The 25,656-nt window shown below is 49.5% G+C and overlaps 1 protein-coding gene across 1 annotated transcript in view; it reads right to left on the reverse strand.

Moving 5' to 3' along the window:
* The window catches only part of LOC147673292 (mucosa-associated lymphoid tissue lymphoma translocation protein 1-like), a 77,070-nt gene extending 51,616 nt beyond the window's left edge, over nucleotides 1–25,454 (reverse strand). The window contains exons 1-3 of the mRNA XM_086947103.1: nucleotides 25,343–25,454; nucleotides 14,683–14,863; nucleotides 7,374–7,540 (exon numbers count right to left, since the gene is read on the reverse strand). Coding sequence (XP_086803229.1) covers nucleotides 7,374–7,540; nucleotides 14,683–14,825 — 310 coding nt within the window. The 5' untranslated portion in view covers nucleotides 14,826–14,863; nucleotides 25,343–25,454. The remainder of the gene's footprint in view (nucleotides 1–7,373; nucleotides 7,541–14,682; nucleotides 14,864–25,342) is intronic.
* Between the last annotated feature and the right edge of the window lie 202 nt (nucleotides 25,455–25,656).

The following is a 25,656-nucleotide window of genomic DNA, read 5'->3' on the forward strand; positions in this document are numbered from 1 at the left end:
AGAAGTTGAAGAAAAAAAAAGTGCGAGCCCACGAATGAATAACAACAAAGTGTCATGTCTCTTATATGCTGATGACCTTGTGATCTTGGATCAAACTGAAATGGGCCTCCAAAGGAAACTAAATGTGTTCAATAAGTACTGTGATAACAAGCACTTAACTTTGCATATGGAAAAAACAAAGATCTTGTGTTTTGGAAAGAGGGTAAACAATTTTAACTGGTTTTTAGGACAAAATAAATTAGTTGTAGTAGGTGAATATAAATATTTAGGCCTCTGGTTTAATAGCTCATTAAAGTGGAACACCCACTTGGAGGAACAAACGGCAAAGGCTTATTCTTCGGTCTGTGGTCTGAAGAAATTTAATAAAGATTATGGTGATATGCCTCACAGACCGCTTTTAAAGGCTTTTGAAGCTATGATCCCCCCACAAGTGCTTTATGGAGCAGAGGTGCTTTTCCTGAGTGGTAAAAGAGGGTGGGACAGGGAAGAAGGTAAAATGTTGCTGTCCTTACCAAATAGCTCCATGATCCAAGCTATTAGAATGGAGGTGCGATCAACATCATGGGGAGTAACGACTTAATTGTCCTTAATAAGATTTTGGAACCGACAGGAGCCTGGTGGTGATGAGAAGGTCTCAATTTGGTGCAGAGAGGAAATTCGAGTAAGCAGCTTACGCTGGGCACGAGACGTGAAGAAAACCCTCCAGACGGTAGCCGCGCACTTGAAATTGAGCCTCTCTCTACCATTGTTAAATATAGCCTGCACTAAAAAAATGCTTAGAGACCAAGGGCTTGAATACTCCAGATAAAAAGATATGGACTATCTGAGGTAAAAAAAAAAATTGGTGAATTGGGTAAAGAATGAATGGGAAAAGGAGGTCCGGTTCCCATACCTGGATTTACTGCCAAGCAGATGGCTAAGACATGAAATCTTGAATGTTCGGGTGGGCCTAAATCCATGTAAGATCGAAAGAAAAATTAGAGAGGCCCTGATCCATCCGGATGGTACTTGTAAATGTGGTCTAGGAGTAAGAAATTAAATTTTACATATATTGTTTGATTGTACTTGTATTTTAGCAATTCGGAAAACTTTTTTACGTCCAATTTTTTTAAAATATGAGGTGACCTCTCGTTCTGATGCCATTGACCTCCTTACAGAAATGTCATTTTTGGATATTACAATTGCGTTGGGGAAATTTCTGAAAGCGACAAGAGAATATGTAATGGAGGCAATAAAGGAGAGTGGGAGAGTTCAAAATTATAGAGTATCCCAATTTTATGTTTTATGGTTTTATAAGTATTATAAATGTGTAAAATGAATTGTGGTTTTGAATATTTTATTACTATGTGAGATCCATTGTTCTATGTATGGTCTATAAACTATTTTGTTCACTTCACTTCACTTATAGGGATCCCAAAAATACATTGCCTTGATGCAATATTACTAAAAATATCAGCATAGGAGAGCCTCTAAAATGCTGCAATAGCTATGAATCAAAGTAAAAAGTTGAAAGTTATGATGGGACAGGTGCCCTGTCAAGCAAACACAGGTGCACAGGGGAGTTTAGGACAGAAAGTGGCTATGTGCAATGAATGTCACACTCTGATGAACATGGTTTCAATATGTCCAGATTTTGTACTAGCAGGGAAAAGTTACAAATCACTTTTTATTCTTTGTAGCAAGCATACAATATATGTTGTATATACCATGTACTATTAAACACGTCATAATGCCAGCATTGAATCCGATTGTACATGCTGACTGTGCAAATAAGGTGGAAAATAATGTTCATTATTTAGGTCTTGCGCCTACGATTGCAGGGCAAAGCCCTGCTGTCGCAAAGTCAGTCTATTGCAATCGTTTCAGCTTTCAAGGACTAACAAGACTTGGAGACAAGAGACTAGCACGCGCACGCAGCCTGCCGGAATCGGATCAGGTCGCGCGCGTGAACACGCGCTCCGATTCCGGCAGGCTGTTCACACACACCCAATGGATATGGGCGCGCACACACAAACAGACAGGTGCACACAGACACACGCTCACACAGACACACGCGCACGCACACACACGCAGACATATGCAGACACACGCGCACCCACACAAACATGCACCCCTCCCCCACCACTCACCGGGCTCTTTCTGGTACAGGCTCCGAAAATGCGGGGCTCCCTCAGCTCACGGGAGTCCCGGACACTGCTACAGGCTCCGAAAAAGCATGGCTCCCTCAGCTCACGGGAGCCGGACACTGAAGCGCGCTCCCAGGCAAAGGTGGCAGCACGCATGCGCAGAGCGTAAGGACTGCGTGTGTGTGCGCTTTCGCTTCGGCTAAACCCGTGCTGGGCGTCCCTTGTTTTAAATAGGCATGCTACCAGGCTTCCTGTTAAGGATCTTGCATGGAAGGGGTTAGTTTATTTTTGAGCTGGCGTTTTGACATGAAGTGTTTCTGCAGTGACACCTCCACACGCGCAGGCCCGCACAGCTCAATTTTGTTGTTGGGCTCGCTTTGTTGACTTTCCTTATAGAATTGATAGCTTCAGCTTCTACAGCATACTTTACATTGTAGAACTCTACATTTTACCTCTTTGTGTATATGCAGCAAGGATGTCTTTTTCTAACTTAATCTTCCGTAAGTATGCTAGTCGAATTGCTGGGCGCTACTGAATAGGGAAATATTCTGTGTGTCACACAGCACAGGACACTAAAAGGCGCTTACTCGAAACTATAATTCTAATGTATACTTCCAGCAGGTTCTTCATCGTTTGAAATATTCCCAGGTGTCAGACTGCGTTGGATGTTTTTAATGAGCTTTAAAGGCGCCAGAATGGCTTCCTCATGGATCCCCATAGGCGACCCTCCCCAGACAGAACGTATGTGCGTCATGAAGTGGTGCCTTGTACCATGCACATTATTCCTACTGATCTATGATTCTGTAAGAAACGACTGCCATGGAGGGAAGAGGCCCCATAGACTTGACGATTCTGTCGACCGGTGTGACTATAGCCTTATAGCCCGCCGTAGAGGGCTATACCGGCTATTAAAGGCCCTCTCCAGCGTTAAAGGCCCCGAGCCGAAGGCGAGGGCCTTGAACAAGGGCAGAGGGACTTTAATAGCGGTATAGCCCATCTACGAAGGGCTATAAGGCTATTAGAGCATTCTGCCACTAGAGGGCAGAATGTTCTAACGAAAAAGAACAAAGCTTTATGGGAGCGTAAGGGGATTGGAATCCCCTCGTTCTCCCTGGAGCCTTTGTTCACAGCCAGAGCAGTGAACAAAGAAACATTGGAATGTTGGAGCTCCAGGCTTATACCAGCCATTATAAGCCCGGAGCACTCCATTGTTTTCAATGGAGCTCCCAACATTCCAATGTTCTAATGGGCATTCAAGACTTGTAGAAGATGATGTTAAGGTTGATGCCAATGGCAGTTTAACTCGCGTTTGTAACAAACAGTAAAGGCTAGTGACCAATTAGAGGTGTTACTTTTACAAATAGTACGTTTGTATTGAAAGTGTCAGCACAATTAACATTAAAATAATATCGGCACTACACCAGCCTTGAAACCACATGACCACCAGGTTGTGCCCACAATCAGTTTTCCCATTACAAAATACATCATCTCAATGAATGGCTCTGTTGTTTTTTAAGTCTGGCTTACAGGCAGCATCTACCGGTTTTGACGGCCTCAAGGAGCCAAAACCAATTCACAAATAAACGTGCATAAATCTATATTTGCATAGGACTTTGGGTCAGCCCTTTAGTCATATTTATATTCAGCTTTCATTCACATTTTGCGTCTCCCACCTCCCCCACCAGAGCATTCAGTGGGTCTGCCCACTTAAGCCATCAGCTTTGTTATGCTTTAACTGACAGTTTTGCCTGATGACAAATGCACATCCACAAGCTGCCTATGTGCCAGAGCTGGTAGGCTAATTCGTAAATTTGGTTACACTTTTTTACGATTCTTATGTATTTTTTTTCTTGGACGTTCTTGTTGGTTTACTGTATGGCTTTAGGTTACTGTAATTCACTGCCAATAGAACCTTTTTATTTGTGTCGGTAGAAAGCATATTTTACAGTGATTTTCATTAAAACCAAAAAGGGTTTCTATACCTGTTCATCAGTACATATGTCTGTCTGGAAGCAATGAACTGTTCTATTAACATTCTGTATGATGGCTATATATTTTTTTTATTGATTTTTATTTGATAATATACAGCCGTAACATTTATGTGGTGGCATGAGTCTTTTTTTGTCCTTTTTATTTTTATTGCCTATGATTGCAACAGAAATGAAAAATATTTACCCTATAATTCCAGCTTGCGGAAGCCCTATCTAGTGGCTTTGCCGTGCTTGTTCTTAGGTCGATGGACTGCGCTCCACCTCTTGTTTAGCTAGTGCAGGCGGCAGGGAGGGTCCCTACTATCCCTGCTACCTCGAGACTCAATTGGCTATCGTTTGTGTCTACATATCCGCCTACCAACAAATGTCAAGGCACACTTTTCCACCAGACACACACACCACCAGCCTTCAGTGCACGCTTCCAGACCACACACCACCGGTCCTCAGTGCACGCTTTCAGGGCACAAACACCACCAGCCGCCAGTGCACGCTTTCACCAAGCACACACCACCAGCCTTCAGGGCACACTTTCACCGGGCACAAACACCACCAGCGATCAGTGCACACTTCTACTACACACACACACCACCAGACGTCAGTGTACCCTTTCACCAGGCACACACACACACCACCAACCATCAGTGCACACTTTCACCAGGCACACCCCATCAGCCGTCCGTGCACGCTTTCACCAGGCACACACTCCATCAGTTGTCAGTCAGTGCATGCTTCCGCCAGGCACACAAGCCACCAGCCGGCAGTGCACACTTCCACCAGGCACACACACCACCAGCCATCATTGCACATTTTCTACAGGCACACACACCACCAGCCATCAGTGCACGCATCAATTGTTAACGCATCCACAATTAACTATTGTAGCAATCGCAGTACGGCGCACTTTACTTTTAAACATGTCAGTGCACGTTTTTCCACCATGCACACACACCACCAGCCATCAGTGCACACTTTCAACAGGCATACACACCACCGGTCGTCAGTGCACGCTTTCACCGGGCACAAACACCACCAGCCGTCAGTGCACGCTTTCAGGGCACAAACACCACCAGCCGCCAGTGCACGCTTTCACCAAGCACACACCACCAGCCGTCAGTGCACACTTTCACCAGGCACAGACACCATAAGTCGTCAGTGCACGATTTCACCGGGCACAAACAACACCATCCGTCAGTGCACGCTTTCACCAGGCACAAACACCACCAGCCTTCAGTACACGCTTTCACCAGGCACACACACCACCAGCCGTCAGTGAACGCTTCCACCAGGCACACACACCACCAGCCGGTAGTGCACAGTTCCACCAGGCACACACACCACCAGCCATCAGTGCACAATTTCTACAGGCACACACCAACAGCCATCAGTGCACACATCAATTGTTAATGCATCCACAATTAACTATTGTAGCAATCACAGTATGGCGCACTTTAATTTTAAACATATTCATCTAAAGTGCAGCATGCCACCATTGCTACAAAAATAAATACAAATTTTTTTGGCTTACAATTTATAGACTTTTGTTGCAATTGGTGTTGCAATATTTCGCAATGCCAATAGCTCAAACTTAATTAATGCGAGACCTATTGCATTGCAAATGCTTGTTTATGTAGTGCAGATTTTTATAGTCAATCAAAGTTGTAAATGTTGGAATGGGTATATCAAAATGTAAGACATATGCAAAATAATCCTAAAAGCTGACAGTAAAATGATGAATTCTATAGCGAATCAAAAGTATACATGCGAAAACTGCGTAGTAAAATGTTAGCAGTGTTTGGAAAGGATAATGAAATCATTTCTTTTAAAGCGCTTTAACGTTCTTAAAGGTGTATTTAGTACAAGCGTATGGAAAAAATATTTAACATTTGTTGTATTTAATAAATTTGTCAACAAATGTGATACCCTGACTGACATTATTAACAACTCCCTCGCTTGTAAAGATATGTTATGTGATGTTATATAAAATTTTATAGCGCGCTCAATTACTACTGGAGTATCCTGGCACGAGGGGGTGATGCAGAAAGACAGAGGCTACTTGAAAAGAACAAAGAGTTAAGCTGACATTTCAAACAGATGAGTATTAAGTGCTATTTTAAAGAGCGAATAGTTCTGATTAGCCCGAAGGTTCAGAGGTAGAGAGTCCCAGGCCACTGCTGCTTTAACCGCAATGGATAGTCCACCCAAACGGGAACGCTTTAATCGTAGAACCGTCAACCGAAATTGGGTGGTAGAGCGCAAGGACCGATTGGGAAGGTAGAAAGAAAAAAGTTTCCTCAGATAGAGGGGACCTTGATCATAGATGGCTCTGTGGGCGAGAGTAAGGGTCTTAAAGACAATCCGTTGAGCCACCGGAAGCCAATGTAGACTCCGCAAGTGGCGATGGACACTAGTCCTCCTTGAGATGTTAAAAAGGAGTCTGGCTGTCGCATTTTGGATTATCTGAAGACGATTAGTCAGATGGAGCCACAAAACAGGGCGTTGGCGTAGTCCAGGCGAGAGAGAATAAGTGCTCTCACCACTGTTTCTCTCACCGTTCTGGATAGAAGAGAGAAATATTTCCAAAGAGCCACAAGGGTGGCAGAGCACCTGCAGGTAAGTTTTTTAATATGGGCCTCAAATTTTAAGTCCTCCCCAAACCACACCCCCAGATTTTTTGCAGGGTTACCCATGGAACTAGGAAAGGGAGAGTCCACGGGCCACAGGGATTCTTTAAAATCTGAAGGAAACTGCCCATACAGAAGGATTTCTGTTTAATCTTCCTTGCATTTTAACTGGGCGGCAGCTAACCAGGTGAAAACTGAGGAGAGACAAGTCCGGGCAGGGGCGACATCCAGGTACGTAGCCGGCCAGGTGAACAAATGTGAATCCTCCAATTTGCCCTTGGCCTCCTACCCAAGCACCCCCCGAGGTGGCCTTTGATTAAGAAGGTGGCCAAAAGATTAGAACACTTCGCGTTTTCAAAAAATTGTCAGCAAGGAGAGTGACTGCCTAGAGAGGATGGTCTTAGGACTGAAGGATAGCTCCACTAAGTGAGTGCAGATTTTAGGTCATGGGGCCGGAAAAGGGCATCTGGGTGTAAATTGACTAGGGCCATCCCAGGTAATGAAGGTGAGCGAAGTAGGGGACATGGGTCAGAGGACATTGCATAGGAAAGGGTGTCAAAGTTCATACAGAGGACAGCAGAGTCAGAGCTTTTCTCTCAGAGACCAGGTTAAAGTTGAAGGAGCGATGCACGTACCCAGGTCCAGCAGGAGCTCAACAGCTTCCACGTGCCCCATCCGGTCCAGGCAGCAAAGCAGGAAGTTGAGCGTGCAGGCTCGTGCCGCCAGCAGCTGCAGGAAGTACCGGCTGGGACTTCCGCCAGGCTCCAGCACTCGGAGAGAGCAGGTCTCCAGCTCCTCGTCACTGGGGGAGAGAAGAAGACATCAAAACATCAACAAGGCAAGAGCGGCAACCAGGACACGCGGCCCCCTCTCCCAGCAGAATGTGATGAAACCCCATCCCCTGCCCAGACCCCCATATCTCTTACATTTCCATCAGCCATGTACTAAATATGTGCCCATTGAATGCAGTGGCCCGTCTGCTGCAGAAGGGGCTGCAGGGAGCTGCATTATTAACATTCCTAAACGTCTCCCAAACAAAGAGGGCATTCACGCCCTCCACTGGCTTCCAATCAGAAAGCGTATTTCATTTAGGGTACTCTGCTTGTTAATTTTGGTCCTACAACAAAAAGGATCTAGACATTTCATCTCTCTCTTCAACTGGTATTCGCTAGGTAGAACGCTTATAGCTTCTTCAGGCAGGAAGTCGACTATCCCTAGCTGTCGTAAAGCCAGATGGGGTGGTCGCTCCCTCTCTGTCGCTGCAGCCAAGCTGCGGAACACGCTAGCCACTCACATTTCGAAGTTAGACTCTTTGTCCCTCTTTAGGGAAAAACCTTAAAACCTGTCTCTTTTCATCCTAAAATCTGGCTTGGGATATTCAGGTTTCTGTTGGGATTGTTATTTTTTGGCTTAGCACCTTGACACCCTTGGGTTTAGAGCGCTTTATAAATATATTTTTCATTTCATTTCATTATGCCCCTGGACTGGCCCCTCATTACTTCCTGAAAAGAGCAGCAAGTAAAGGGAATGTCTGGGTGGAGGTAGGGATACAGATCTAGCCTGCGGCCTTCTAAAATCAGCCTCTGATAGCTCCCGCCGCTCGGTGAAAAACCTGATGGTATTCAGTGCTTAATTTGAGCAGGTGGTTACAGGTGGGGGCCACCAGCACCGATTTTTATGGCCATGCACTTATTTTTCTGCATCTAACATTTATAGAGAGCAAGAGAGTGAAAAACCAGGCCTTAGGATCTCTGCATGGCAGCTCGCAGCCAGGACACCGGCTCTCTGCATGGCAGCTCACAGCCAGGACACCGGCTCTCTGCATGGCAGCTCACAGCCAGGACACCGGCTCTCTGCATGGCAGCTCACAGCCTGGACACCGGCTCTCTGCATGGCAGCTCACAGCCAGGACACCGGCTCTCTGCATGGCAGCTCACAGCCAGGACACCGGCTCTCTGCATGGCAGCTCGCAGCCAGGACACCGGCTCTTTGCATGGCAGCTCACAGCCAGGACACCGGCTCTCTGCATGGCAGCTCACAGCCAGGACACCGGCTCTCTGCATGGCAGCTCACAGCCAGGACACCGGCTCTCTGCATGGCAGCTCACAGCCAGGACACCGGCTCTCTGCATGGCAGCTCGCAGCCAGGTCTTCTGCTCTCTGCATGGCAGCTCGCAGCCAGGACACTGGCTCTCTGCATGGCAGCTCGCAGCCAGGACACCGGCTCTCTGCATGGCAGCTCACAGCCAGGACACCGGCTCTCTGCATGGCAGCTCGCAGCCAGGTCTTCTGCTCTCTGCATGGCAGCTCACAGCCAGGACACCGGCTCTCTGCATGACAGCTCACAGCCAGGACACCGGCTCTCTGCATGGCAGCTCGCAGCCAGGTCTTCTGCTCTCTGCATGGCAGCTCGCAGCCAGGACACCGGCTCTCTGCATGGCAGCTCACAGCCAGGACACCGGCTCTCTGCATGGCAGCTCGCAGCCAGGTCTTCTGCTCTCTGCATGGCAGCTCGCAGCCAGGACACCGGCTCTCTGCATGGCAGCTCGCAGCCAGGTCTTCTGCTCTCTGCATGGCAGCTCGCAGCCAGGTCTTCTGCTCTCTGCATGGCAGCTCACAGCCAGGACACCGGCTCTCTGCATGGCAGCTCACAGCCAGGACACCGGCTCTCTGCATGGCAGCTCGCAGCCAGGTCTTCTGCTCTCTGCATGGCAGCTCGCAGCCAGGACACCGGCTCTCTGCATGGCAGCTCGCAGCCAGGACACCGGCTCTTTGCATGGCAGCTCACAGCCAGGACACCGGCTCTCTGCATGGCAGCTCACAGCCAGGACACCGGCTCTCTGCATGGCAGCTCACAGCCAGGACACCGGCTCTCTGCATGGCAGCTCGCAGCCAGGTCTTCTGCTCTCTGCATGGCAGCTCGCAGCCAGGACACCGGCTCTCTGCATGGCAGCTCTCAGCCAGGACACCGGCTCTCTGCATGGCAGCTCACAGCCAGGACACCGGCTCTCTGCATGGCAGCTCACAGCCAGGACACCGGCTCTCTGCATGGCAGCTCACAGCCAGGACACCGGCTCTCTGCATGGCAGCTCACAGCCAGGAGACCGGCTCTCTGCATGGCAGCTCGCAGCCAGGTCTTCTGCTCTCTGCATGGCAGCTCGCAGCCAGGTCTTCTGCTCTGTGCATGGCAGCTCGCAGTCAGGCCTTTTGCTCTCTGCATGGCAGCTCGCAGCCAGGTCTTCTGCTCTGTGCATGGCAGCTCGCAGCCAGGTCTTCTGCTCTCTGCATGGCAGCTCGCAGCCAGGACACCGGCTCTCTGCATGGCAGCTCACAGCCAGGCCTTCGGCTCTCTGCATGGCAGCTCACAGCCAGTACACCGGCTCTCTGCATGGCAGCTCGCAGTCAGGCCTTCGGCTCTCTGCATGGCAGCTCACAGCCAGCCTTCGGCTCTCTGCATGGCAGCTCAAAGTAGGCCGTGGACTCTCTGTGGGTCTGCTCACAGCTCTACTGTGGGCTCAACACATGGCAGTTCACAGCCACATCTTGGGCTCTCCACATGGCAGCTTACAGCCATGTGGAGAGCCAGACCACTGACTCATTGTCAGTTAAATTGCTCTCCCACCCTCGCAGCTCCACCATTAAGTGAGGCGCCCCTGCCCCTGCACTCTTGAGTGTTGGTGATCGAGGACCTCCTCCACCCGCAGGTTTCCCTGCGCCTCTTCCCTGGTGGTCCAGTGGTCCTCTGTCTCCTTTCTTTCTTTCTGCTCCTTCACTCGTTTTTTTCCCCTTTCTATCTTTCACCTTTCTGCACCTCTGCTCTTTTGCGCCTTATTTCTGCCCATTTTCCCTTTCTCTCCCTCTGCTCCTTCACTCGTTTTCACTCGTTTTTCTCCCCTTTCTATCTTTCACCTTTCTGCACCTCTGCTCTTTTGTGCCTTATTTCTGCCCATTTTCCCTTTCTCTCCCTCTGCTCCTTCACTCGTTTTCACTCGTTTTTCTACCCTTTCTATCTTTCACCTTTCTGCTCTTTTCTGCATCTCTGCTCTTGTGCCTTATTTCTGCTTATTTTTCTTTTTTTCTTTATCCCTTCTTTCCTCCCTTTACCTTTCCCCGCCGCTGCTGCCCCCGAGGCCCCTCCCCCCCCAGCGCGACCGGCCCAATCCAGCTCCCCTCCCCGCTCCCGCCTCCCAGCTGTCCAGCCCTCCCCGACCCCTACTTAATGGCGGCCACTGCGGGGACAGGCGCCGCTGGTGCACCGAAGGCGCGTCAAAGGCAAGCACGTCTGCGCCCGTCTGCGACCCGTCCGCGACCAGCACCAGGAACCCTGGACCTCTGCCCCGCCAACGCTACGACCCAGCAGCACTCCACGCACTCAACCAAGGCTGCAACAACAACTGCAAGCTAGCATCACCAGCCGACACCCATGGACCCTTCAGCTGTCACCGCTGCCGGCACACCTGAAGCACCGCCAAGAACACGGATTCAGCACAACCCGTCCACAAGAACACAACCGAACCGAAGACCCTGCAATGCATCCTCCTTAACGTCCGATCCCTCCACAAACACGCCACAGAAATCTGGGACCTCCTCGACAGCACCACCCCAGATGTAGCATTCTTCACCGAAACCTGAACCAACACCACCTCGGGACCGGACATCGCCATCCCCCAAGGATACAAGATCTCCAGGAAGGACCGCCCCACCCACCCAGGAGGAGGAATCGCCATCGTCCACAAATCCAGCCTCCGCCTGAGCACACTCCCTGACGAGTCCACAAAACTGATGGAACACCTTCACTTCAAGATACTGGCCAGCCCCACCGCCGCCCTCCGAGGAGCCCTCATCTACCGACCCCTTGGACCCCGCGGACCCTTCGCCAACTCCATCACGGACATTATCTCCCCGCAGGCCATCGCATCCACCAACTACACCCTGCTGGGAGACCTCAACTTCCACCTCGACAATCAACTGGACCCCAACACCACATGCCTCCTGGACAACCTCCACAACATTGGACTCCGCCAGATCGTGACCGAGCCCACGAACTCAGCAGGACACACCCTCGACCCCCTCTTCACTACAGGAAACTCCATCACCTTCAGCCACACCACTGAACTCCCATGGACCGACCATCGTTGCGTCCACTTCACCTTCAGAACACCCACCATCCACAGACACCAGCACCTGCTTCCACAAAGAAACTGGACCAAAATCACTGATGACCAGCTCACCTCCTCACTCAACAACTCCACCCCAACCATCGCGGAAAACGACGACCCCAACACCGCAGCCCGAACCCTGCATAGATGGATCTCGGACAGCACCAACACCATAGCCCCCCTCAAGAAAAACAACAATACCCGTGCCAAGAAAGCCAGATGGTTTACCACCGAACTTCGAGAGTCCAGGCGCACATGCCGCCGCCTCGAAAAGACCTGGAGAAACACCAAATCCACAGAAGCCCACAACAACTTCAGAGCCGCCACCAACGCCCACCATCAACTCATCAGAGAAACAAGGAAAAAAGCGATTGAAGACAGAATCTCCACCCACGCACACAACAGCAAGGAACTCTTCAGCATCATCAAGGAGTTTGCTCAACCCACCAGCGAGTCTACCGACATCCCTCCCTCACAAGACCTCTGCGACAAACTCAGCATCTTTTTCCACCACAAAATCAAGAGCATCTACGACAACTTTGACGAAGACAACCAACACACTGAACACTCACCAACCACCCCCGACACTCGGAAACCAGCGATTGATGACTGGACAGCCCTCACCATCGAAGGCACACTGAAGACAATGAAGCCAATCCACTCAGGGGCCCCCACAGACCCCTGCCCCCACCACATCTTCAACAGAGCCGCCAACACCATCGCACCCATGCTCTGCCACACCATCAACCGCTCCCTGGCGACCGCCTCGTTCCCCGACGACTGGAAACACGCCGAGGTCAACCCCCTCCCGAAGAAACCCTCAGCGGAACCCCATCGACCTCAAAAACTACAGACCCATCTCCCTGCTCCCGTTCCCAGCGAAAGTAATCGAGAAAGCCATCAACAGCCAACTCGCCACATTCATTGAAGAACACAACATCCTCGACTCCTCCCAATCCGGCTTCAGAAAAAACCACAGTACGGAAACCGCCCTCCTCGCCGCAACAGACGACATCCGCACCTTACTGGACAAAGGAGAAACAGTAGCCCTCATCCTCCTCGACCTATCAGCGGCGTTCGACACAGTCTCCCACCGCACCCTAATATGCAGACTCTACGATGCAGGAATCCAGGACAAGGCCCTCGACTGGATCTGCTCCTTCCTCTCCGGCAGGACGCAGCGAGTCAGACTCCCCCCTTTCCTCTCGGACCCCACAGCTACCACCTGCGGAGTCCCCCAGGGCACCTCACTCAGCCCGATGCTCTTCAACGTCTAATGGCTCCACTTGCCCCCATCATCAGAACCTACGGACTCAACATCGTGTCATACGCAGACGACACCCAGCTCATCCTCTCCCTATCCAACAAGCCCAACACCGCCAGATGTAACTTTCGAGAAGGCATGGAAGCCGTCGCCAAATGGATGAAAAACAGCTGCCTACAACAAAACACCAACAAAACAGAAGTACTCATCATGGGTCCAAACCCCGACGCCTGGAGCGACACCTGGTGGCCCACCGCCCTCGGAAACCCGCCAACCCCCACAGACCACGCACGCAACCTGGGAATCATCCTGGACTCCGAGCTCAAAATGGACCGCCAGATCAACTCTGTCTCATCTTCCTGCTTCCACACCCTCCGCCTCCTTCGTAAGACCTTCAAATGGATCCCCCTCGAACACCGAAAGACAGTCACTCACGCCCTGGTCACCAGTAGACTTGACTACGGCAACGCACTCTACGCCGGAATAAACAAAAACCTCATCCGCAAGCTACGGAACATCCAGAACGCCGCCGCAAGACTGGTCCTCAACCTGCCAAAACACTGCCACATCTTCCAGCACCTGCACACACTCCACTGGCTCCCCGTCGAGGCGAGAATCACCTTTAAGATGCTCACCCACGCACACAAGGCCCTCCACGGCACCGGACCAGCATACCTGAACAGCCGACTCAAATTCCACGCACCCCAAAGGACCCTACGATCAGCCCAGCTTTCCTACGCTGTGGTCCCCTGCACCGGAAAGACCAGATCGGGAGGCCGTTCCTTCTCCTTCCTCGCGGCCAAAGCATGGAACGCCCTTCCGCTCCACCTCAGACAGACAACATCGCTCCCCATCTTCGCAAGAAACCTCAAAACCTGGCTCTTCAACAGACCCCCTCCTTGATGGAATGGAACCTGCACCCCCCCCCACCCCCCCACCCCTAGCACCTTGAGACCCTTACGGGTGAGTAGTCGCGCTTTAACAAACTCCTGATTGATTGACAGCCCGCCTTGTGCTTTCTAAGCCCCAGTTACCACAAAACCAGCCTTGAACTTTCAGCAAAGCTGCTCACACCTACCTAGTATTGTGCGAAAATGTATGTAATTTGAATAATAATGTGAAATGACGCAAAATGCAAACACAGTATTTAGTTTTATATTTTAGCCTGAAATGCATCTGTGTCCATCTTGGACACGAGAAGGCATTACAGACCAAAACAGCGCAACATAACCCAAGAGCTGTGAACAGCAGCTGGTCGCATTCTGGTCCTTCACGTTGTTCATTGCTCCACTACTAAAATGTTGCAGTAAACACACTGTGGTAACCTCATGTGGATTAATGGTGTAATTTCAGGAATTTGGTCTATTGAGCCCAAACCAAAATTAACTCCCATTACGCTTGCATAAGGGAAATTTCTCTCAGACCCACTGACAGTTTGGTATGGGGTGCTGCACTCTCCGCTTGGCATTGGGGTGCAGCGGTCCTCTTGCAGATTCCCGGGGGTGCTCAGCCTGCCACCTACCTGCACTTGAACTGCTTCTCTGTACCAGCGATTTCAGCCAGCTTCCTCCAGCCTCGAGTGCTGTCGCTGCAGTCCAGTATTTCGCTCAGTCTCACGAGAACAGCTTCCCTCAAGCTGCCGACAGGCATTCTCCACTCTGACATGCCGACTCCCGCTGGAAGCGAGGGAAGATTCCTCAATTCTGGAAGAGAAGACATATATGACACAATAAGGGGAAACCTACAAGGGTATAGATTATATAGGGCATGAAGGGTGAGCAGGGGCATTAGAGTGCTTTACAACAGGGAAAATAAAGTAAACAGGGTGAGACAGAATGATGTACAAAATATAAAAACAAAGAGATTGCAAGGGAAGAGGTCATAAGTAGATAGCTTACTAGGAGTAAAGCTTGTAGACGGATAAAAACTTAAAAGAGACTATGCTCATAATACTAGTTGACGAGGAAGGGGGAAAAGGGAAACAGAGGGTATGAGCAGTGGGTTGAGGTAGAAAGGTAAAATCAAACAGAAGAGATAGTGGAAAGGAGGGAAGTAGTGAAAAGAACTATAGGATGGAGTTGAGAGACAGAGGAGGCCTAGAAGGGAGCCCCAGCCAGGAGTAACAGGTTAGGTCACCCGGATGCAAGAAAGACAAACGCTGTGTGAGTTGAAACCTCAGAAGAAAGTGTCTTAGAATCGTAGAAAAAGAACAATTTCAGTTCCTTTTTTCACATGGTTGGACAGGAAGAGGTGCAGACAGCTGGCTGAAGTGAGCTCCAGTGTCTCATTGCACTCCCTGAGAAAGATTGAGACATAGTCAGTTCTTTCTTGAAGGCCAGTGTCATACAGGAAAGAGAATCTGCAATTTCTGGCAGGGCTGGACTGGGGAACCAAAAGCAGTCCTGGCACAAATGCTCAAACCAGCCCTGCTCCCTTCCTCTATTCACGCAATCGCTCTCTTTCCATCCATACATTCTCTCTTTCTCCTTCTCTCTCTTCGATTCCTTTTTCTCTACCTTCCACTCCCTACTCTCTTACTCTTGAAAACTACCTGTACTTGCTGCTACAAGTAGCTTCAGGAAGCTGGAAAAAGGGACAGAGGCATCAGGAGCAGTCCTGGGCTTTCAAAACCGACCTTCAAGAGCTCTAGTCCCCTGGGGAAATGCCCGTTGGAATATAAGGCCTGTCCAGCCCTGACCTCTATACTAATACTACAGGGTTGCCCTCCTAAATCTGTTGTTTCCTATAAAGATGCCATCCTATGCCTAAAATTCTTGTACAAAAAATATGCATTCAGATATAAGAGGCTATTAAAAAACATCAGAATATGAAAAAATATTATTTTTATTCCCCAAAGGCCTTTCTTATGCAGCACAACGCCCTATATTATTTCGTACTGTGTGCAGATGAAACGTTGTACACCAGAGGGACTCACTTAAATGTGGAGTCTTGAAGTGAAGGGTGGAAACAAAACATTAACAAGCATTGGGAACGCAATAGGTCTCGGATTTATTTGAGTTAGAGCTAATGGCATTGTAAATGGCAATGTCTTTTCGCCATGTGTTATGGAGTGTATGCATGTGGTGTGTAGTGGAATTATGTGGGTTGGATTGGAATTGTAGCAATGGTGGCATGCTGCGCTTTAGATGAATATGTTTAAAATTGCGCCATACTGCGATTGCTACAATAGTTAATTGTGGATGCGTTAACAATTGATGTGTGCACTGATGGCTGGTGGTGTGTGTGCCTGTAGAAATTGTGCACTGATGGCTGGTGGTGTGTGTGCCTGTAGAAATTGTGCACTGATGGTGTGTGTGCCTGGTCGAAGTGTGCACTGCCGGCTGGAGGTGTGTGTGCCTGGTGGAAGCGTGCACTGACGGCTGGTGGTGTGTGTGCCTGGTGAAAGCGTGCACTGACGGCTGGTGGTGTGTGTGCCTGGTGAAAGCGTGTACTGACAGCTGGTGTTGTGTGTGCCTGGTGAAAGTGTGCCCTGATGGCTGGTGGTGTGTGTGTGTTTGGTGAAAGCGTGCACTGACGTCTGGTGGTGTGTGCCTGGTGGAAGCGTGCACTGACAGCTGGTGGTGTTTGTGCCCGGTGAAAGCATGCACTGACGACTTATGGTGTCTGTGTCTGGTGAAAGTGTGCACTGACGGTGTGGTTGTGTGTGTGTGGTTGCGTGTGTGGTGGTGGGTGTGTGGTGGTGAGTGTGTGGTGGTGAGTGTGTGGTGGTGAGTGTGTGGTGCTGTGTGTGTGGTCTTTTGTGTGTGGTCTTATGTGTGTGGTCTTATGTGTGTGTGTGTGTGTGTGTGTGTGGTGGTTTGGTTCGAGTTTTCGTACCCTGCACACTCACACACTGCCCCTACACACTCACACACTGCTCACCCTACACACTCACACAATGATCACCCTGCACACTCACACAATGTTCACCCTGCACACTCACACAATGTTCACCCTGCACACTCACACACTGCTCACCCTACACACTCTCACACTGCTCACCCTACACACTCTCACACTGCTCACCCTGCACACTCACACAATGTTCACCCAGCACGCTCACACACTGTTAACTCTGCATACTCACACACTGCTCACCCTGCATGCCCACACACTGCTCACCCTGCATGCTCACACACTGCTCACCCTGCATGCTCACACACTGCTCACCCTGCATGCCCACACACTGCTCACCCTGCATGCTCACACACTGCTCACCCTGCATGCTCACACACTGCTCACCCTGCATGCTCACACACTGCTCACCCTGCATGCCCACACACTGCTCACCCTGCATGCTCACACACTGCTCACCCTGCATGCTCACACACTGCTCACCCTGCATGCCCACACACTGCTCACCCTGCATGCTCACACACTGCTCACCCTGCATGCTCACACACTGCTCACCCTGCATGCCCACACACTGCTCACCCTGCATGCTCACACACTGCTCACCCTGCATGCCCACACACTGCTCCCCCTGCATGCCCACACACTGCTCCCCCTGCACACTCACACACTGCTCCCCTGCACACTCACACATTGCTCACCCTACACACTCACACACTGCTCACCCTACGTAATGCGAAAAGACCTAGCTCTGCCCTTTGGCCTGTGTTGTAATCGTACAGTAGGTTGTGAGTAGTTGCCATTGATTGGTTTGGGTGTCCACTCCTTGCTGCCCCCCTCACGGAGGGCCGGCTGCCTCCATGAAGCTCCCAAGACACGTGTTCAGCTGTTCTTTGTTTTAGCTCCTGTGTGTCAGTGCACCGTGTAAGCGCACAAGCATACCCTGCTCTCTCTGGAACACTTACACTGCTGAGTCTCTGTCACTCTCACTCTGCTGTCACTCTCACTCTGTCTGCTGTCACTCTCACTCTGCTGTGTCTCTCAGTCTGCTGTGTCTCTCACCCTGCTGTCACTCTCACCCTGCTGTCACTCTCACCCTGCTGTCACTCTCACCCTGCTGTCACTCTCACTCTTGTCACTCTCACTCTGCTGTCACTCACTCTGCTGTCACTGCTGTCACTCTCACTCTGCTGTCTCTCTCACTCTGCTGTCTCTCTCACTCTGCTGTCTCTCTCACTCTGCTGTCTCTCTCACTCTGCTGTCCCTCTCACTCTGCTGTCACTGCTGTCACTCTCACCCTGCTGTCACTCTCACTCTTGTCACTCTCACTCTGCTGTCACTCACTCTGCTGTCACTGCTGTCACTCTCACTCTGCTGTCTCTCTCACTCTGCTGTCTCTCTCACTCTGCTGTCACTCTCACTCTGCTGTCTCTCACTCTGCTGTCGTTCACTCTCTGATACTCCAAGGGGGAACCCTTGCCAGCAGTCTCTTTGATACTTACTCCAAAGGGGAGCACCCTTGCGAGCAGACACTCCAATACTAATTCAAGAATTCAAGGGGAGCAATCTCTGATACTCCAAGGGGGCGGGGGGGGGGGGGGCTTGCCAGCATTCTCCCATATACTTATTCCAGAGAGAGCCCTTTCTGAAGCTTGGCTGCGAGCTGAAGTGAGACCCTCTCCTGTGCACTCTCAGCTCTCTTTTGCCTAGTGGTAGATTATAGAAATTGATAATCTAATGAGACTGATTTCAATTGATAATAAAGTTTATACCTGACTCCCCCCTCCCCCTCCCCCCCCCCCCAGTATTATTAAAGCCGAGAGAACAACCCCAGCCGCTGCAGCTGCCTGCCTGTCTCTTTGTTCTGCTTTTAGCAGATGCTACGGGCTGATAAGGGCTGGGAGCGGATTCTGCAGAGATAGGGCCTGAGCACTTTAATTAACTTCAATCATGAGAGTTATGTGGAACTTGTTCAGGCGTTACTGTGGGCTCCGCCAGATAAGGAGGGCACACATTTGGAACAAATCTGGAAGATGTCTGCAGAAAAGGGCCGCGGGTGGGGTGAATTGCATGCACTAAGGGCCCATTAATTCTTTGACTTGCCTGTTATCTCCCGTTCTAGCCCAAAAACGTATGATGGGTGTTTACTGTGGTTTGGATACTGTTTCCAGTCGGTACCACTGGACTATTATTACCACTTTATATTATCAGCCATGTTATAATGTGGATTATGGGCGGGCCACTAGAATTAATTCTGTGGCTAAAGCGATTTTTGCAGTTATGGATTTGCCGCATTTTCCACATAATCCATCATCTGCTGCATAATCTAAACATTTTAAAAAAACAATAGTTTCAAGTTCAAATGGATCACAAGTTACTAAAAATGTGGTGACGCTTATTGCTGTGTAGGGGAGGGCAGGTCGCAAAAGTTGACTCTTCACCCTTCACTTTCATATGCCTTTCAGTTGCATATTGCTGTATTTGGGTGTTAAACTAGTACTAATTCGGTAAAGCCTTTGTCAATTATTAACGTGCAAAAAATGGCAAAATAATGAAAGAACCGATATTTTCGCAAAATGTGCCTCACCATGCCGAATAATTTACATTTTCATTAAGCGTTCAGCATCCCTTGGTCCTCCCATGCCGCATTATTCCAGTTGCTTCGACCATTGGGATGTGTTCTCATACATGCAACCACATCCACACACGCTTCACTCAGGATGCCTTGCATCACACCTGGACTCGAGCCCAGTGCTACGCTGCGGCGGTTCCTGTTGTGCGGGGACCTTTCCTCCACATACTTAGGCAAACTTGAGTTGGAAAGTGGCGGTAGTCGCAGGAGCCAGGCTGCCTGCTCTTCCTCTGCTGTGCTCGCAGCTAGATGTCAGGTGCTGATAAGCACCGGGCCCTGATCCCCATTCTGATAAAGATTGCCAAGCCCGATAAGCGCTGCTTATCTCTCCCCAGCAGGCCCGCGCTGTATTCCCCTACAATAACAAACACTGCTGATGACAACGCACAGGGCTCCCAACAATCTGTCCCACCGCTAATGTGATTAATGTCGGTGCTTTTTTAATTCCGTGATGGGATGGATGGTGGGGTCAGGGCAGGGAGGGGCTGCTTACATTTGCACTTTTTTGCACACGCAAGCACTCTGAAAAGGATGGTAAGACGGGTAGAGAAAGTAGAGACACGGAGAAGAGGCGCCGACAGGGAGAGCTTCGCCGTGAAATGGATCCAAAAAAATAAAAGAAGCTCGAGAGTGGTGCCCGCGCCACTGCGAGCATATGTCTTCAATTATCGCGGCCATGACGGCTGCGATAATTGATGACATCTGGCCTCTGGTGCGCGTAACAGACACCAATAGGCCATGTGCGGAGCTACGCGACCGCCCATGGCCTATTGCGTGTTCTGTTTTAAAAGTACACGAACGCAAAGGACAATGAAAATGGACCTAGGAAATAACACGCACGCGCTGCGTGGAATTTCCAGGTCCATTTTCAAAACCCCAGGAAAAGGACTCTGGCTATGCCACACTGCTTCCGCAGTGTACGCTAGGCCGGAGACCTAAAAACAAGGCATTAAGGAATTGAAATAGGGCCCTAAACAGTACAGCAGCAACATTGGGCTACTGCTTAGTACATGCAATTTTAGTTTTCCCAACACATATTGTTGGAGTAATTTTCTGTTAAAGTGGCTTGATTAAAGCAGAAAATGTCTTGTGAGAACTGTGAAACTGGATGTGTGCAGTAGGAACCTTCACTGCGTGTGTTTAGAAACTTACGGACAATTCATTGGAGCTATCATCTCGCGAGACTATGGTATGTAAGGTTGTATCTCGCATATGATTTTCAGGTAGATGACCTCCTAGGCGCAGTACACTTAAAACGTAGTCCTTGTGAGAATTATGCATACTATGTATGGGAAAATTCTTCAATTCTGCTCACACCTTGCTATTAGTCTGCTTGCAAAGAAGTAAACTTGGAGGTGAATGGATTTGTACAGGATGACATGGTTTTGTGAAGTGAAGAAGCTGGGATTAGAAGTCAGGCCTTGTGATTACAGAGCCCACTATTTAGCTACTAGAAACCTTTAGTTCCTCCTATAGTTTTGGGCCAGCTCTGTCACCCTTGGCCCCTTTGGTAGGCTCATTGTGAGGGATGTACTGGTGTGATGAATGTTAACATCTCCAGTGCAGAGGAGTTATTAAAAAAACAGACAGTACAAAAATACTATAAAACTGAGTGTAACCAGGTGACTGGTAACCAGGTGACCGGTAATCAGGAAAACAACAAGGAAACGAACTGGTGGTCTTTCAATGACGAGGAATTCCTTGATCCTTCCTCACAGGATGAGCACTGTTTGTGGCGAACACTTCCCGAGGAAATGCAGGCCGGCCCCTTTAACTGGCAGAATGACACGGACGCAGGTTCCGCCCACCGTGACGTTTCCTTCCTCACATTGGATAAGATGCCGGAACAACAGGAGTTGGCGTGTGACGTCACCGGATTTGGAGTGCACCGAGGGAAGGAAGACGCGGAGGAAGAACGACGGGCAGGAGGAGAGGAGAACGCCAAGCCAGGACGAGAAGCAGACGAAGCTGGGGAAGGAGACGCGCTGCTTACAGAAGAAGACGAGCCAGGAGGCCAACGGGACCGCGCTGCGCCGTGTCACACTCCCGAGGGAGGAGTGTGGCTCCGACAGGTACGGGACAGGGTCTCGAGCTGGGTGGGACGCCGGGGTAATCTTCCCGCAGTAAAACGATCCTCTGCTTACTAGTTGTCCTGCACATCCCCATACCCTGTAAAATACCTTCCCTCACTTCACTTCACATGATCGCGGTAAAGCCTAAACACGAAGAGGTGTCCCTCACTCCCTGGTACCCCTGAAGTATAGTTAGAGGACGAGAAAATAATTGGTCCTTTTCTTTTGTTTTGTGTCTCCCGGAATACTGCGAGAGAGGTCCCTTGGGGAGAAGCGCCATCCGGACCAAGACAGACTTTGGATATAGCAACCACACCAGTCGGCATCACGGATACTGCCGAGTTTGCTATAGAGAGACTGACTTTGAGAAAAAAGAAGTTGTATGTGAAAATAAAACCCGCTTTACCCAGACACCGTGTCCAGCCCATTCCTGACCCCCCCTTACACTGAGTTTATCTTGCAGTATTAGGAGTCAAATATACATAACAAACAGCATATCAAACATCTAGAAAGAACATTCCAGATCTCGATTTCAACCAGTAAACCTCCCATCAATCGTCAACAAGTGGAAATGTCTGGGGTGGGGCGAGGGTGTGTGTGTGTATATATATATACACACACACTAATGAAGTGAGTGTTATCGTGCACTGCATTTACCATGATGCATCGGGGCAAATTGAGTGCTGGGGTGTGCGGCAGTGTGCTCCCACCCGCCTTCTGCTTGAGAAGGCTCCCTTGAGCTACTAAGCAGACGACCTTGAGTTGATGCACCTGCGCCCAGTGAGTGGTACAGAGCGCTGAGAAGACTTTGGGCAGCATTTCCAGCACCCCAAAACGACTTGCTGCTCTCTACTGATGATGGTATGAATCCAGAAACACATGCTTAGCGCTGCACAGCACAGGCTGCACCAACAAGGCTGAAAGATGAAAGACTGCTACTGAAGTAAGTGTTATCATGCACTGCAATCCATCCTTCAAGTGAGGCAGTATCGGGGAACCCCATGATTGTCCAACATTGTGCCGGGCTACCACCAATCTTCAACTGCAAAACAGGCGCTCGCATCTACCAATCCTAGCCAGTAGCGCGCTAGTGTAGTTGATTCTATGCAGGACATATAATTGAACAAAACGTAACCCCGCCTACATTGGGTCCCTTGCCTTGTCTTATCATTGTAGAATACAGCTGGTGCACATTTCAATTCCTGCCTTCTCTACTTTTTCTACCTTTCTCTCCTCCCTTTTGTTTCTTCTGTGTTCTTCCTCTAGCCATTTCTTTTTTTGTCTGCCTCCTTCCCCTGCCCTGTCCTGTCATTCTCTTACTTTCTTTTTCTTGACTATCTCTCTCAATCTCTTTCTCTCAATTCCCTTTTTTCTCTAACCCCCACCTTATTTCCATCACACATCTATATTCTCTCTTTGTTCTACCCTCTCTACTTTCTACACCCTTTCTAGTTCTTTCCCAACTCCAAAAGGTGAGTTTAATGAAAATTGGATATACTCCGGACCACTGGAATTATGCGGTTTCTTTGTATGCTGCGTTTTCTGCATAACTGTGGCTTTGCCATATAATCCATTGTCTGCTTAAAAATCTGCAGATTAAAAAAAAAATTCTATTTCAAAAGGTTCAACAGACACTAAAAATGCAGCGAGAAGTTTTGCAACGCAGTGCAAGTCCCTTCGCCAAGGTTGACTGGTCACCTATCTGTTGCTTATGGCTGTAACAGGGTGTTAAATCGTGGACGGATAAGGAATGGGACACAATCATCGCCGGCTCCACATACATACCGCGTAGCTCGAGATTCAAGCTCATACAGACACATATACTACACAGGGCGTACCTCTCCCCGGGTAAAATATGCTGTGGTCCTGCACCTCACTTCAGTCATATTCAGGGCTCGAGTCGGGGGACCACGCGGGTGGACGGCGTCCCCCCACTTATTTTGCCAGGGGGACGCCGTGCCCCCGCCAAACAGCTGAACTTCACTCTTTGGCCACTCTGGGACGAGGAGCTCGGCACCTTTCGTGACGTCACTCCCTGTTGTGATGTAACTTCCGGTGACGGCTTCCCCATACTTCTTTTTTTAGGACTTGTGCCCTGGTCATATTGGCATGCAGTTACGGAGACGTTAATGTAGTGCACCAAGATGCCACTACAGTACACACGGGAAATTTGCATATTAGGAATATATAAGTGGACGGAAAAAAATTAAGTAATTTCCAGGTTCAGAGATCTAGGATTAATAACGACAAAGTGCCAAATCACAAAGAGATGGAAACACAACAACCCGCCAGCACAAATCAGCTGGGTGAAATCCCTCACATTGTGGGCGCAGGCTGAGAGCACCACATTACACAGAGAGGAGACTGCAGGATTACAGACGTGTCCAATAGCGCAGTCCTGGGACGTCATCCTTAACACCTTGGCTGCTAGTGGTCCCCCCCCCCCACCCCTCCCCCTTGGTGCTGGACTCACAGCTGGACTCACACCTTTATTCATGACAAGCTCAGCTCGTCATAAGCACAGCTCAACCGTGCCTCATGACGCGAAGGGGTTAAAACAATCATGCAACCGGAAGACACAGATAGTCCTGCATCTTCACAACCAGCCAGTGACATTGATGAAGTTGCAGACCACTAGGAGCCCCCCCTGCCACATACGCCATTGCGCGTCACCCTATTTCCTTAGCAAAAAATATGCAGTCAGTCATTCACGTGATATCCCAAGGGCGATTGCTACATCATAACTCTTCTCACTCCTTACTCAAACACTAGTCAAGCACAGGTTTCAACACACTTAGACACATGAATCCTAGATGGAGTTCTTTTTGTCTTCCTTGTACCTACATTTCTCCTTTCTCGCATATTTTATTCTTATCTTCACAGCTGTTAAGCACTCACTTATTTACCCTTATCTTCTCCTTCTCCCCCTTTTTTTTCTTTCTCTCTTTCTCGCTTCAATGAATGGTTCTTAGCACGAAATAAAAATGTGATATCTTTTAGTCTAAACACCGCTGCAGGTCTTTTGACCATTACGCAACACAGCAGTACTTCAACACAGACCGCATATGAACCTAGCATTCGAACAATACATCTTGCAGCTGGGAATTGCATTTACTAATCAATATGACTATGCAGAGCGACAGTGGCTATGGTAAATAGAGGCAACAGGAAGCGAATAAAAGATACAAAATACATTTACTAACATGGAGAAGTAGTTGCAAACGATGCTTTTGCACATTGTAACTTGTTTAATACAGAAATACAAATGCATCTGTACTCTCAGAAACCTTATTGTGTTAATGCACGATTGATCTAATATAACATTCTTGTACTTAAAAATCCAATAAAAGATGTCAAAAAAAATAAAAAATTAAAGGGGTGTTAAATCAGTTTTAATGGGGTGAAATCTTTGTTCAGACAGTGTTTGTGAAAAAAGTAATGAAGTAATACTATAAACAAGCGCCTCGTCACTCTCCTGCATAAGCAATCCCCGTGGTGTCGGAAGGTGCACCATGTCTCAGTGGGGGGGGTGGGGTCTGTTGAAAACCCTATACTGACTCCACAAGCCCATTCTGCCCCAGGCACGCAGCACTAGTGCTTTACACAATCAAACATCACGCACTCACCCCAGGCAGCTTCTCTCTCGGCTAGCGCCTTCTCATCCGTATATGCCTTCGGGGCGCTGCAGGTCCAGGCTGCTACACCGGGCACCGCCTTGCGCCCCGTGAACTTCCTCTTTCGGCTACGGAGGCCGAGTTATTTAAATCCCCAGGAAGCAGCGGGGACACTCGCTTTCTGCCTCCAGGGTACGGCTCTCGCCCACTCTCGCTTCCTCTTTCGCCCTGTAGATGGCGCACGGGCTCTGCGACACATCTGCAGGCCGTGCAAGGGGCACAAACCGGGTGTGTGCAGGGTTTCCAGGTACACAATTGTATTTATT

Source organism: Lissotriton vulgaris, chromosome 12 (assembly GCF_964263255.1).
Source record: "Lissotriton vulgaris chromosome 12, aLisVul1.2, whole genome shotgun sequence".
NCBI lineage: Eukaryota > Metazoa > Chordata > Amphibia > Caudata > Salamandridae > Lissotriton > Lissotriton vulgaris.